The sequence below is a fragment of the Cystoisospora suis genome, assembly GCF_002600585.1.
Source record: "Cystoisospora suis strain Wien I chromosome Unknown contig_3686, whole genome shotgun sequence".
In the NCBI taxonomy this organism is placed as follows: domain Eukaryota; phylum Apicomplexa; class Conoidasida; order Eucoccidiorida; family Sarcocystidae; genus Cystoisospora; species Cystoisospora suis.
In genome coordinates, this window is record NW_027156481.1 from 45,288 (window position 1) to 56,826 (window position 11,539).

The 11,539-nt window shown below is 48.6% G+C and overlaps 2 protein-coding genes across 2 annotated transcripts; both read right to left on the reverse strand.

Annotated features, from left to right (window-relative positions):
• Nucleotides 1–750: 750 nt before the first annotated feature.
• On the reverse strand, nucleotides 751–5,010 carry CSUI_007131 (start domain protein). The gene is made up of 5 exons (XM_068067281.1): nucleotides 4,309–5,010; nucleotides 3,549–3,632; nucleotides 2,727–3,036; nucleotides 1,852–1,991; nucleotides 751–1,185 (listed from the first exon to the last, which is right to left on the reverse strand). The coding sequence occupies exons 1-5, from the start codon at nucleotides 4,567–4,569 to the stop codon at nucleotides 946–948; spliced, it is 1,035 nt and encodes a 344-aa protein (XP_067920748.1). The 5' UTR covers nucleotides 4,570–5,010; the 3' UTR covers nucleotides 751–945.
• Nucleotides 5,011–6,818: 1,808 nt separating this feature from the next.
• On the reverse strand, nucleotides 6,819–11,148 carry CSUI_007132 (proteasome subunit alpha type). The gene is made up of 4 exons (XM_068067282.1): nucleotides 10,102–11,148; nucleotides 8,584–8,739; nucleotides 7,971–8,144; nucleotides 6,819–7,276 (listed from the first exon to the last, which is right to left on the reverse strand). The coding sequence occupies exons 1-4, from the start codon at nucleotides 10,300–10,302 to the stop codon at nucleotides 7,022–7,024; spliced, it is 786 nt and encodes a 261-aa protein (XP_067920749.1). The 5' UTR covers nucleotides 10,303–11,148; the 3' UTR covers nucleotides 6,819–7,021.
• Nucleotides 11,149–11,539: the final 391 nt, after the last annotated feature.

Here is an 11,539-nt window from a genome sequence, read left to right on the forward strand (position 1 = left end):
TAACAACAATCTCCCCGCACTCTACGGGTGCTCCAGCGCACCAGATCACCTGACCGTAGTGAATTTGAGTGTGCTACCTTCGCGCTGCTGCGCTGTGTCCTTCATGCTGGCGAGAGGCGCAGACCCCTAACACGATGCGCTGAGACAGTGAGTATACAATGAAGCTGGCTCGTTTGCATCTCCATGGAGGCACACATTTCCCCGCAGCCAGTATTTTACCGCAGTCGTTAATGGCTCACACCCTGAAGGCGCGTTACTACTCAAAGAACACGTATCAGTCCGTGAGCAGGCGCGCCGTCACCGAGTTTTACGCAGTCGCAGTCCTCGTGTCAGCTTTTTTTTTGCTTCCGGAAAGTCCCACGCTGCTCCGATTCGCTTGGGAGAGGTGTGCCTTCCGCCCATCAATGGAGCTAGACAATGCGTCGCAGAGCAATTAAGTTCTGACCCGTCTCTGTTTCGTTTTTGTCGAACTTTTCGGAAGTTCCAGAGATCGTCAGGGAGCTGACGTCCAACGCGGGTGCATGCACGTCTCTACATCCACTGTGCTCGAGGCGAAGTTTCCGTGGCACTACCGATGCGGAAGATGTAGCTTCGTGAAGGGTTTCTGTCTTCGAACAGCTCGGGCCCCCATGATTACTGTTACGCGGTGTATGTTCGTTGTTGGGCAACAACTTCAACATGCGAGATCTCTCTGACTAAAGAAGTCTGACACTGCACCGTCACAATTTGCCGGAGCTCCGACAGACTGAGTGTTGATCTGCTGAGCCCCGGGCCACAACGTCCCGGGTATCCCTTTTGATACAACTGCTTGCTTTCTGATTGAAAGCATTATACTACATTGCAGAAAAGAGAAAGTGCACTAAAACGCCAACGGGGCCTCCTTCGAAGGGTTGCAAAGGTGATACCAGACCACCGACTGAAATGCCTACCGAAAGAGACTTTCTATCACTCCTCTTTCGCAGAAGCGATGGCCTGCTGGTAGTATTCGACAACGGAGTGTACAGGGAGGTAGCAGTTGTGATTGGCGAAGAGCTCCGGAGGAGGGATTGCTTTGGTTTTCATAGCTTTGTGTTCCTTGATCCACCGCTTGATCTTACTGAGTGTTACAACGTGACTTGTCACGACCATCTTCTGGATCATCTGAGGAATCATACCACCTAACTCTGGTTGGCTAATGGCGGCAACCTGAATCAACCGTCAGACGGAAAGAGAGAATCCCACAGTTCCCGCACAGGCCACTGGCCACGCGCAATATCGTTCTTGGCCTGGTGGTTTGCTGCGTTCCGTGCAGTTGAAGGTATAACGTTTGTACTACAACCTTCACACTACTGGCTGCCAAGGTATCTGCATGTGTCCCCCTGAAACCTAATGTGAACAAGCCACTGAGACTTACCCATACACTTCAAACTGTAACCTGCAGCTTTGCTTAACGGAATCGCACCTGGAGCTGTGACGCTATCCAAAAGCCACGTTCCCTGCATCTCGTGTGTGGGTCTACGCCAACTCAGAATACAAAAAAGCTTCCTGATACAAAAAGTATTCCTTCAAACTGCGGCCATCCCCACGTTCAAGGCGTCGTCCTTCAGACTAGCATGAAGCTTCTTCTCGCACGTCCACGTCCAGTCTCACTTCTCAAATACTTCCGCGGTTACTTATTGCGTCTAAATGCCACCGGCTAGCCGCCCTTCTCTTCTTTCATTCTGTGGTGCTAATCTAACAAAGTCTCCAAGAATATCTCCCTGTCCCTGTACCCAGTCGGATGTAAAAAAGTAGATATCCGATCGGCGTGCTCAGTCTGGCCTCTAGGACAGAAGGAAGTAAAACTGAATCAAAAAGCTCTCCTTTACCTACCTTGACAGATCCGTCTGAGCGTTTCACAATGTCGTATCCAACGATGTAGCAGTGGGCGCGGATCAGCCCGTTACTCTTCCTAGGAATTCCCATGGCGCTCAGGGTGGCCGAGTCGAGAGCCTCCTCTGTCGGCGTAGCTCCTGAGGAACGACAGACAAGTCAGACTTTTCACACTGATGGAAAGGGTTTGAGCGGCTGCATGTGACACACACCTCTGCTCTGCTCTCTACGTGAACGCTCCCCACAACGTATGCGACGCCATTCCCCGGTTGTTGGGTGCTTTTACGTATTATAGGCGTTGATACACCTGTCTGGACTAGTACCCGGGACACTGCAGAATCCTTGGTACACAGGTGAATTCACAGGCTGACGTGTTCACGGTTTGTAATCAAGCACAAGCATTATCGGAAGAGACCTTTATGAACTATGTTCTCTGGTACCGTATAGACCTGTAAGGAATCAGGTTGGTAGCCCAACCCCGACACATCCTAATCGAAGCAAGTTAGATCTGAGAGTAGACACCTTTCCCTCACCATATATGGAACAGACGCATGCCGTATATCAGTGACTCTTTTCTTTTCCGCATCCGTGCAGGATTTCATATCTTCGGTGAGGCTGGAACCTACATATCCTCCATAAAGATAAGATAGGCACTGTGCACCCTTGTCGCTAGTGGATAACATACGTCTGTCCTGTCCATTCCTATGTACGAAACTTTTAGACACACACACAAGACCCGAGAGCACTAGAATGCCACGACGTCGTGCTTGTCATTCATTCCCCCGCGTCCGCATTTAATACGCGGAACAGGAGGACACCCGCCCACCGACTTTCTCTTCCCGTAGGAAGTTCGAACGTCAAAATGATTGTTGTACCTGCAATAACAATACGGCCGCCCCCTTCAAAATGACGGTCAAAGCCATTGATGATGAACTCTCTCCCTGGGAGTCCCATCATGCCATTGAAAACTTGATAGGAGAGTACGCTTGTCGTGTATCGTCGAAGGATCGCGCCATCCCGGAACATCGTGTCGTACAGTTCTCGGTTTTCTGTGTTTCTTAGGAACTGAAAGATATCGTCAACAGTGATTGGATCGGCTTCCTTCGCAGCCTCTTCAGCTGTCACGAAGGTATATTCTCCTTTCAAGACTACGGGAAGGTTCTTATCCAGTTTCTTCTGGTAGATCTGAAGACAAGTAGGAGAAAGAAAGGAACAAAAGTGCAAAACAGCGGGAAGGTTAGAAGGCGACAACAGGGACTTTGGCGATGAGTGTACATCCGCCCCTTCAGCGTGTAACTAAAGCCAACTGACGAAGGTGTAGATGCAAGGAACGTCCTTGTCATGTGTACAGACACGCAGTGCTGCTTTGCTACTTCTCTTAGGAGAAACGCGCAAGGTCGTATTCCCAGCAGTACGCATGGGAGGAACCACTCAGTGGACTTCCCGTTCAACTAAAGGGTGGAAATCGTACCTACAGCAAATAAAACATACGGCTCGCCCTCTCAAGGAGATACGGCAGGGCGATCGTGGCAACTCTTTTGTATCGTATAGCCGATGTCTTTTTCACTACTCCGGAAAAGAGAGCTGAACATGACGAATGGGAACAAAGACTACACTCTACTACTTATTGTAGGACCATCGTCCGGAATTACATGCTGTTGAAACGAAAGATAGACTGGAAAGCTCGAGTTGTCTACCTGCACACCATCGGTGCACCCGTACGTCGACCAGCCGTCCGTTTCATCGAAAATTTGGATAGCCATGTCTACAGCCTGAACCGCCTGCACGGCCAGCGACAAACAACAGGCACTGAGGTTACGATGATGACGATGCGAAAGGTCCGGTAGCAAGACGTACGTGAAGAAGTGAGTGAGGAAAAGCAGCCGAGCAGTGGCGGCTCTGTGTGTAACAAAGCGAGAGAGCACCAGGGACATCCGTAAAGGCCGGCAGAGGATCACACGCAGAAGTGTGGGTGAAAAACAAATACAGGTGAGCAGATGACGGAGCAGTGAAGCACAACTGACATAACCATGTACGAAGAGGACCTAGGACCATCGTACAGGAGACCGTCTAGAGTGAAGGCCGGGGACGGCAGGTGGGCATGGTTGCATAAACACAACCGAAAGAACGGAAAGTCGGTAAAAGAAAATAGTACTCAGAAGAAAAGTGCTCGCATGGATGAGTCCCAGCACAGAAGCCGACAAGGGAGGTGCGCCGACCGTAGTAGGCTTTGTATGTAAGCAAGCAACGGCTGTGCCCACTTGGCGATCAGAAAAGCAATAGGTACAGTGGTGGAGGCCAGGTGTCTGTACTGTCAGTAAAAACTGTGATTGGAACAGACCGGTTGCTTGTCAGAAGATACTAGACGGCCTCGAGTAAACAAGACTTTTCTTGTCCTTTGTACCCTCCCCTGTTGTATGAGAATAGGATGATTGTTTGCTCCTGTGTATTCCTCACCTCTTTTTCTAGACGCATACGGAGAGGTTCTTCCTCCTGTGGTTCGTATGTCGGAGGATAGAAATTTTCCCCAAAGATTGCTGGGCACAATGGGACGTCAGGGGTTTGGCCGATGACTTCATTGACTTTCTGAAGTTTCTCCTTTGCCTGAAGTGTCTGACGGATCCATGCTAGTCCCAATTCCTTCTCGGCTGCTTGATCAGCAACAGCCGCCTTGTCAGCGACTGTGCCTTTCGATCCCCCTCGCATGAAGGACAACATTTTGCCGTAGTCGGTAGAGACCGACAAACACGAAGCAGTTGAGTTTATACTGCGGCGGCCTTTCCAGTTGTTCCCGACAGAAAAATGCAAAGAATGAGGAAGCACATGAGAGACTGAAAGAACGGCTGCGGCGGTCGGAATGCTCGGATGGGTGACCGTACCACCCTCGTGTGCAGGAAGAAAGAAAAGAAGAGAACTTGAGAAATGATACCCCAAACTCACTAGAAAGCCTAACTGGTATGCAGCAAATGACAACTAAGCATCGTAGACGCTCTCTTTGTGATGTCAGTACGATTTCAAATCAAAAATCGTTCAGGAAAAAAAAAAAGGTGGAGTCCTACTTACGCGGTCTCTGATGCTGCCGGCAGCAGCGTCATTCAGCCAAGCGGGTCAAAAGTGCGGGCACCACGACTCTTATTACAACATCTCCTCTTTCATCCCGTTTCGGTCTTTTGTATCGAATGTGAAGTGCCTAGAAGAATGAAGGATACTAGAAAACCCGGAAACTTTCAGAAGAGTCACGGAGATGAACGAGACACATCGCCCATTCTTTTCGATCGAGGGCGCCACAAGACTCACTGTGCTGCTCCGTTCGTTGTTGCGCCTTCATGTGTGGTGTGATGACGGTTTCTTTAAACAGTGTTAGCTGCTCTCTCCGCCCCCTAACGCGGAGCCGATAGAGGGCGGAGAACCCTAAACCCTAGCTCCGAACGATGCAACGCAAACAGCTCGATAGCGAGAACTCATTTGGGGTGTTCCTACACTAGAATTCACCTGACACCAGAAGCCTCTACCACTTCCTTCCTTCATCCGCCACGTGAAAGGTCATGACAACTACTCGGTTGTCACCCGTGACTACTCTCCATACCTACGCTGTATGGTTACAAGATTGAGAAGAGTACTATTTGCGGACCGTAGTCTGCTGCTGTAGGCGGGGGGGTAGACGTGTCGTCCACCGTAGCCTGAGCAGTCGTATTTCTTTCAAAAACGTTCTGTAACTGCCTGGTACTGTTCGGGGCCGTGGTCATTGTTGGAGGACTCTTGTGTCAGGACCGTCTTAAAAAAAGCACGGGACGACTTTTCTGTGTGAACTAGCCAGCCGGCCCGCTCTTCACTGTGGTACGAGGTACCACTTGGTCGCCGACTCCATTGGAAAATCAAGTCAATAGTAAAACTCTCCATGATGTCGAAAAGATGAACACATGCAGAACAGATCCTAGTCCTGGCAGTACGCGTACGTACGCAGCCTCTGAGGTTTGGGTTCTACTGGCGGTGGTGACGCTGCAGGCATGTGAGCGTACGTGCAGCCTGAGAAGCGCGGTCTCAGTCGAAACTGAACGATGAGAAGAGAGTATCTTTACTACGGGTAAGCAGCTGCCGGTTCCTATCAGGAGCGTTTCTTTTCTTGGTTCATTGGGAGTCATCCCTCTCTTATGCATCAAAAAGGAATGAATACACTTCCGTGTTGTTCATCTTCTCGTCATCTCTAGTCTAGTACCACCAGAGAGCCTGTTGGAATCCCCTATGTAGTGGAAGACGGCGAGCTTAAGACATCACACTTCTTTTCCCTCAAGTGATGTTCCCTTTAAGCGATGGATGTGCGGCCAGGAGGCACTCGATTGGGATGTCCGAGGTGGTCTCCCCGTCTTCAAACTAAAACTCTTCACCTTCGGCTCTTCTACTATAGGAACTCCGGAAAAGTGCCATTCCTACTCGGACTTAGTTCACAGTCACCAAAAATCTTGGTTTCGTTCAGAGGAACTGACAGAGGTCAGCAGCCCGGGGGTAGAGTCTTTTCCTTCTATTTTGGCCTACTGCAGGGATACGGGGCAACGTGGGGTGCCCGATAGTTAGACGGAAATCTTATGATTGAGCGGCCCTAGTGCCTCTGCTACGGATACAGCGTTTCCTTTATACAAAGAACAAGAGACGTATGTACCTATTTCATACGCGCATGCCTGCCTACATATATATATATACTTTTTTTATGTATAAGCACGCCATCCGTGATTGCTATAGAACGTAGTCATGCATCCGCAGGCCATACAGAATCCACCCCTTTCCGCAATAGCGCAATACTATCGGCCCAAGCCGACAACAGCTATACTTGGCGGGAGAAATACGTTGCTTCGCTCAAGAAAAAATACAGACACAAGGCGACTTGCGAAGAGAAGACATCTGGCCAGTTTCTTCCCATTCTCTGTGAAGGGACTCGTTACTGCACATCCACTCGAGAATGCTGAATGCGGACGTTTGTATCTCTTTAGATTCACAAGAAGAATTGTGTGTGTTCCTCACAGACACGATACCTAGTCTATCACACGAATATGCCCGAAAACCACAAGTTTTCGCATTGTCTACATGCATAACCAGATACAATTATGAATACCCGTTGGTACACACAACAAAGTCCAGACCCCCCCCGGTATATGAGGATGCGGTCATTGTTGTCCTAGCGTGCCGATGTAAGGCCACTTCGGGAAGAAGCCTGTTCCCCTGCTTGGAGTTCTTGGGCCCGACTGATGAGACTTGTAACTTCTTCATTTGTGAGCATGCGCTGAATAAGGCGCGACTGGTCAGCAGGATCTTTACGAACAATCGCGATCTCCAGCTTATCTGCAGTGGGAGCGGCTGAGTCCATCGTCTTATTCAGAACCTTCGCGGCAAGGAGTAACGCCTGATCGATGTCTAAGTCATCTTTCCATTCCTGCGTTCCACAGAAAGCATACTTCGGGGACGTCGTTACTGGGATCACTTCAGATGATCGCACGGAAATACATAGGTACGTATACATACACTCACGTATATAGCTTAAGTATTATAGAGAAAACGCCTACCGGTACATGTGGAGCATAGCTCCCTTGTTCATAATCTGCTAGGATGGCGGTGCATAGGTCTCTATCCACAAACATATTTGGACACAAGTTACTCTGAAAAAGAGTATGAAGTCTATCCAAGTTATTCGTTCTCTTGTAGTAAACCCACCACGAAGACAAAACAGCATTCACTACCCCCTCGTCTATCTACCTGTATATGTGAAGATATGGGTGATGGCTACATAAGACACAGAGAGAAGAAAACTGTCCCTACAAGAGCACATACTCCGTATCATCTACACACCTCTACTTCGCCGTACACCGCATGCATGCTTCCCCTTCGCGGGTCCTAATCTGTAGTCGTTGAATAGCAGCCCGCCTCCCCCTCCTTGCTCGATGCCCGTCAAAGAAGCATTCTTGTTAACGTTATTCAGGGCCATTCCAAATGAGCCGAAAACGAAGATGTGTAAGCCTTCACGGCGTAAGAGAAAGCAAAGTAGTAGAGTGACACACTGCCTAAATGAAGGATAGATACTGCATACACCAATCTTCCCATGCCCTCCTTTTTATGTATCATCATCCTACCTGTTTTAATATCGTCTGAGCAGACTGGTTATTGACGCCAATCGCTGTAGCCTTCCACCCTGAGTAATTGCCTGATGGATCCGTATGATAGAGTTGAAATCCGTGGTACTTATCCCACCCGGCGAAGAGAAAGCTCACCCCGAAAGGTCGGAGACCTCCGAATTGTGTGTAAGACTGAAGAAGATGAAAAAACAACACGCAGAAGCTTGGCAATCCAAGCCGACTTCTTGGAGCAGTCAGATCAGGTCAGACAAGAAGCGGTATTCAGAAAAAAGAAGTTCCTTCTGTGGTTGTGTATGCCCCGCAATGGCTGACGAGAGAAGGGGGGTTTTCGCAAGTACACTGGCTGGAGGGAGCACAAAAGGAAAACAAATGACAGACCAGACGCGTCCCCAGTTTTCTACGCGAACATTAATAGATGAAGCAACGACAAACATAGCATTGTTTCTCTCCCTTCCTTCACTGAATCCGCCCGCATAACGAGGAAACACCAGAGTTCTCAGAAAACTGCCTGACCTTAGTACAATAGGGAACTCTCTTCTTTCATGTTGTATTCTGAAAGATTTCGTGGTCACGTGCCTTTCATTAAAAGAAGAATGTGCTTCGTCCTTACCTGTTTGATATCACATATCTGCAATACCATCTGCTCGATAGGCTCAGGCTCATCATATGTGTATGTATATCTCTGGCCTATAAGTCGTGCTTGATTGATAAGAATGTTTGCATCGGATGTCAGTCCCGCTACCGCACACATGACGTGGTCATCAACCTGAAAAAAACAGATATATCAGAAGGGAAAAACGAATGTCTAGCCATACGGGTCACAAAAAAAAGAGCGTTAAAAGTGCGGAACCTTAAGCTCCTCTCCCTGCCAACTCGGGTTGAGAGGAGAAATGAGAAAGGAGGAAAAGGCAGAGTTTACGGTTGGGTGTAAACTCTGCCTTTTCCTCCACGTCCACTATTATTAGTATTTATTTCTATTCCACAAAAATTACGAAAACTAGTGTAGAAGCATTCACGGAGTATAGAGAAAGAAAAGATAAGGACATACATACGTATAGGTACATAACATGTCTAGGGAGGTGGGTATGCAGGAGAGGGGTATCTCATTACGTGCGCTTGCAGGAACCTAGGACTGCACCTGCATACACCCTATGTGTGGGTATATTGAAGTACGGTGGTCGAGGAAAAAGAAGGTTTTCTCTTTTCTGATTCTACAGTTCCTACCGAACGAGTTACTTGGGATGAGACAAAGAAGAGAGCTGTCAAAAGAAAGAGAACGGCCGCCCATCTACAACCCCCCTAGCTTTTTCGAGGAGACCCGACACTATGTAAGGAGTATTCAGAGTACGAATCGCTAGTAGCAGCTTAACTTCACACTAAACACAAAAGCCAGAGAAGAACGATGCATCCTAGGAAAGGAAAGGAAAGAAAGAACGATGACTGTGAAGACACGGAGCTGTTTATCAACACCTGCTTGGTTCACTAAAAAGCAGATACGGATGAGAAAGAGGGAAAGAGAGAACACACTTATTGATCAAGAGACCGCGGAAAGAGATGATGAATAATGTTGTTCTTCCTGTCGTGTAAGATTATGAAGTTAGATTATGAAGAATGCTGAAGTGTCTAAGGAGGCAGGAATGCAGTGAACCAAAGGCGCAACAGCGACAGGGAGGAGACACACGGGTCAGTGCGAGAGATACAAAACAAGGCGAGACTGAGGAAGAGAAAGGAGTGGAGAAACAGATCTATCAATATAAGCTGCTAGCCTTGTGCGCGCAAAAAAAAAAACTGACGAAGTACTGTTAACACTGCCGTCTCGGTGTTGAAAGATTTGGGCGAGGAAGAAAACAGGTGAAAAGATCCAGGGGAGGAAAAGCCTCTCTTCGTCGCTTCTCAACTTCTCCGTTGATCAGTCGTGTATGTAGTTCGAGTCCTGCATTCTTCCCTTCTTTTCTGAACGCAACACTGTGATGGTGCCACTAAGATTTTTTACAGCAGCCTAGGTTTCATAAGCGTAGTTGCATTCCTGTCGCGCGTCAGGGCCGACAATCTTCACCAGGAGGCATCTGTGCATAGACGCATATACGTTTATATAGAAGTAAGCAATAACATGGGGAGCACGCGGTACCTTGTAGATTTTTTCCTTGCTTCTGCCTTGGTCAAGCAATTTGGATGTGATCATCTTATCCGCAGCAAGCACGACACCATCCTTAGCGAGGATACCAAGGGTGGAAGAGGCGTTGTTGATCGCTTCCAAGGCATACTCTACTTGGTACAGTCTCCCCTCAGGCGAGAAAGTTGTAGTACGGGAGTCATAGCGTCGAGCCATCTTGATTGGGGTCAGAAGAGAACAGTAACCACCAAGAGATAATGGAAAAGAAAGAGGGCTTCTAGGAACTCACAGCCCTCTGCACAGAGGGGGGAGACGGAATACACGGCAGCCAGGTAGATGTGGAGCGCCCGTGGGTGGGAGAGATGCAGGTGGTAGGCTGGAAGTGAAGGAAGGAGAGAAGAGAAAGGATGACAAGTATGACGGGGGAGGTATACAAAAGAAAACAGAAAGAACGGACAGAGAGAGAAAAAGAGAACCGTGCCGATAGAGATTGAAAAAGCGAACCGTGCATATCGGGGTGGCAACTTCTCTGTACGAGAGCAACCAGTCAAGACGCCGAAGAAAAGAGAGAAAGATCATGTATCTTCGCATGCACACAAGGAGCTGTGATAGGAAGGTTTCTTAATTGATTGGTACGAACGGAAAAAGAAACAAAAAACGAAGTCCTCGAAGATGTTTCTCAAGGGTGTTGCACGTTGTTCGGCGACAAACGCACAAGTTGTTGATGGCACTCGTCTAGACTGCAAAGCAGATATGAATGTTGGCTCAGGTTGAGAAGAAGAACAGAACAGTGAAAACAGGGAAGTGCGAAGGGTTGCCTGTGAGTAAGAAAAGTAACGCTACCAAGATCTCTTTACTTTGCACAGCGCGGGTCATGCTTGGCGGCACCCGACTCCCGACAGCGACTCAGGGAGGACAGAAGCTTTTTAATGTGATGGCGAGAGACACCTCCGAAGGGAGTCAGATTGGAGATCCATCACTACGTACAAGTGAAGACAAACACTTACGTATCAGATAAGAGTAGCAGTAGAGTCTGTTCTGTTCGAATATAGTGACGGATGAAGGCTCAAGACAAGCGCGACCCTACATAAGCTTCCCGTGAATATTGGTGTGTACGTACACCCTAATGCACGTCTGTGTGGAGAGCCCGCTTATAAGACTGACAGTGACTTCGCTTCTGAGCTTGACGGTTAGGAAGCTCTTTCGGTCCTTTGTTGGACCATTTTGAGAGGGAGACACCCTTTGAGAGAGACGCCCTACAGTTGCCCTTTTCACCAAGTGGCTTGAGCTTCAAGCAAGCACGGTGGTGTGCTACGCCCGCCAAAGCCTGCAGTGCTCACTCGGCTAATAGTCAGCCGGTGAGCTGCTACAGTAACGCTGTAATATGCAGCCAGCACTACTGCCCACAGTGGTGAGGCTGTGTTGCGTGTAGTGGTTCGGGGACGCCCGGTGC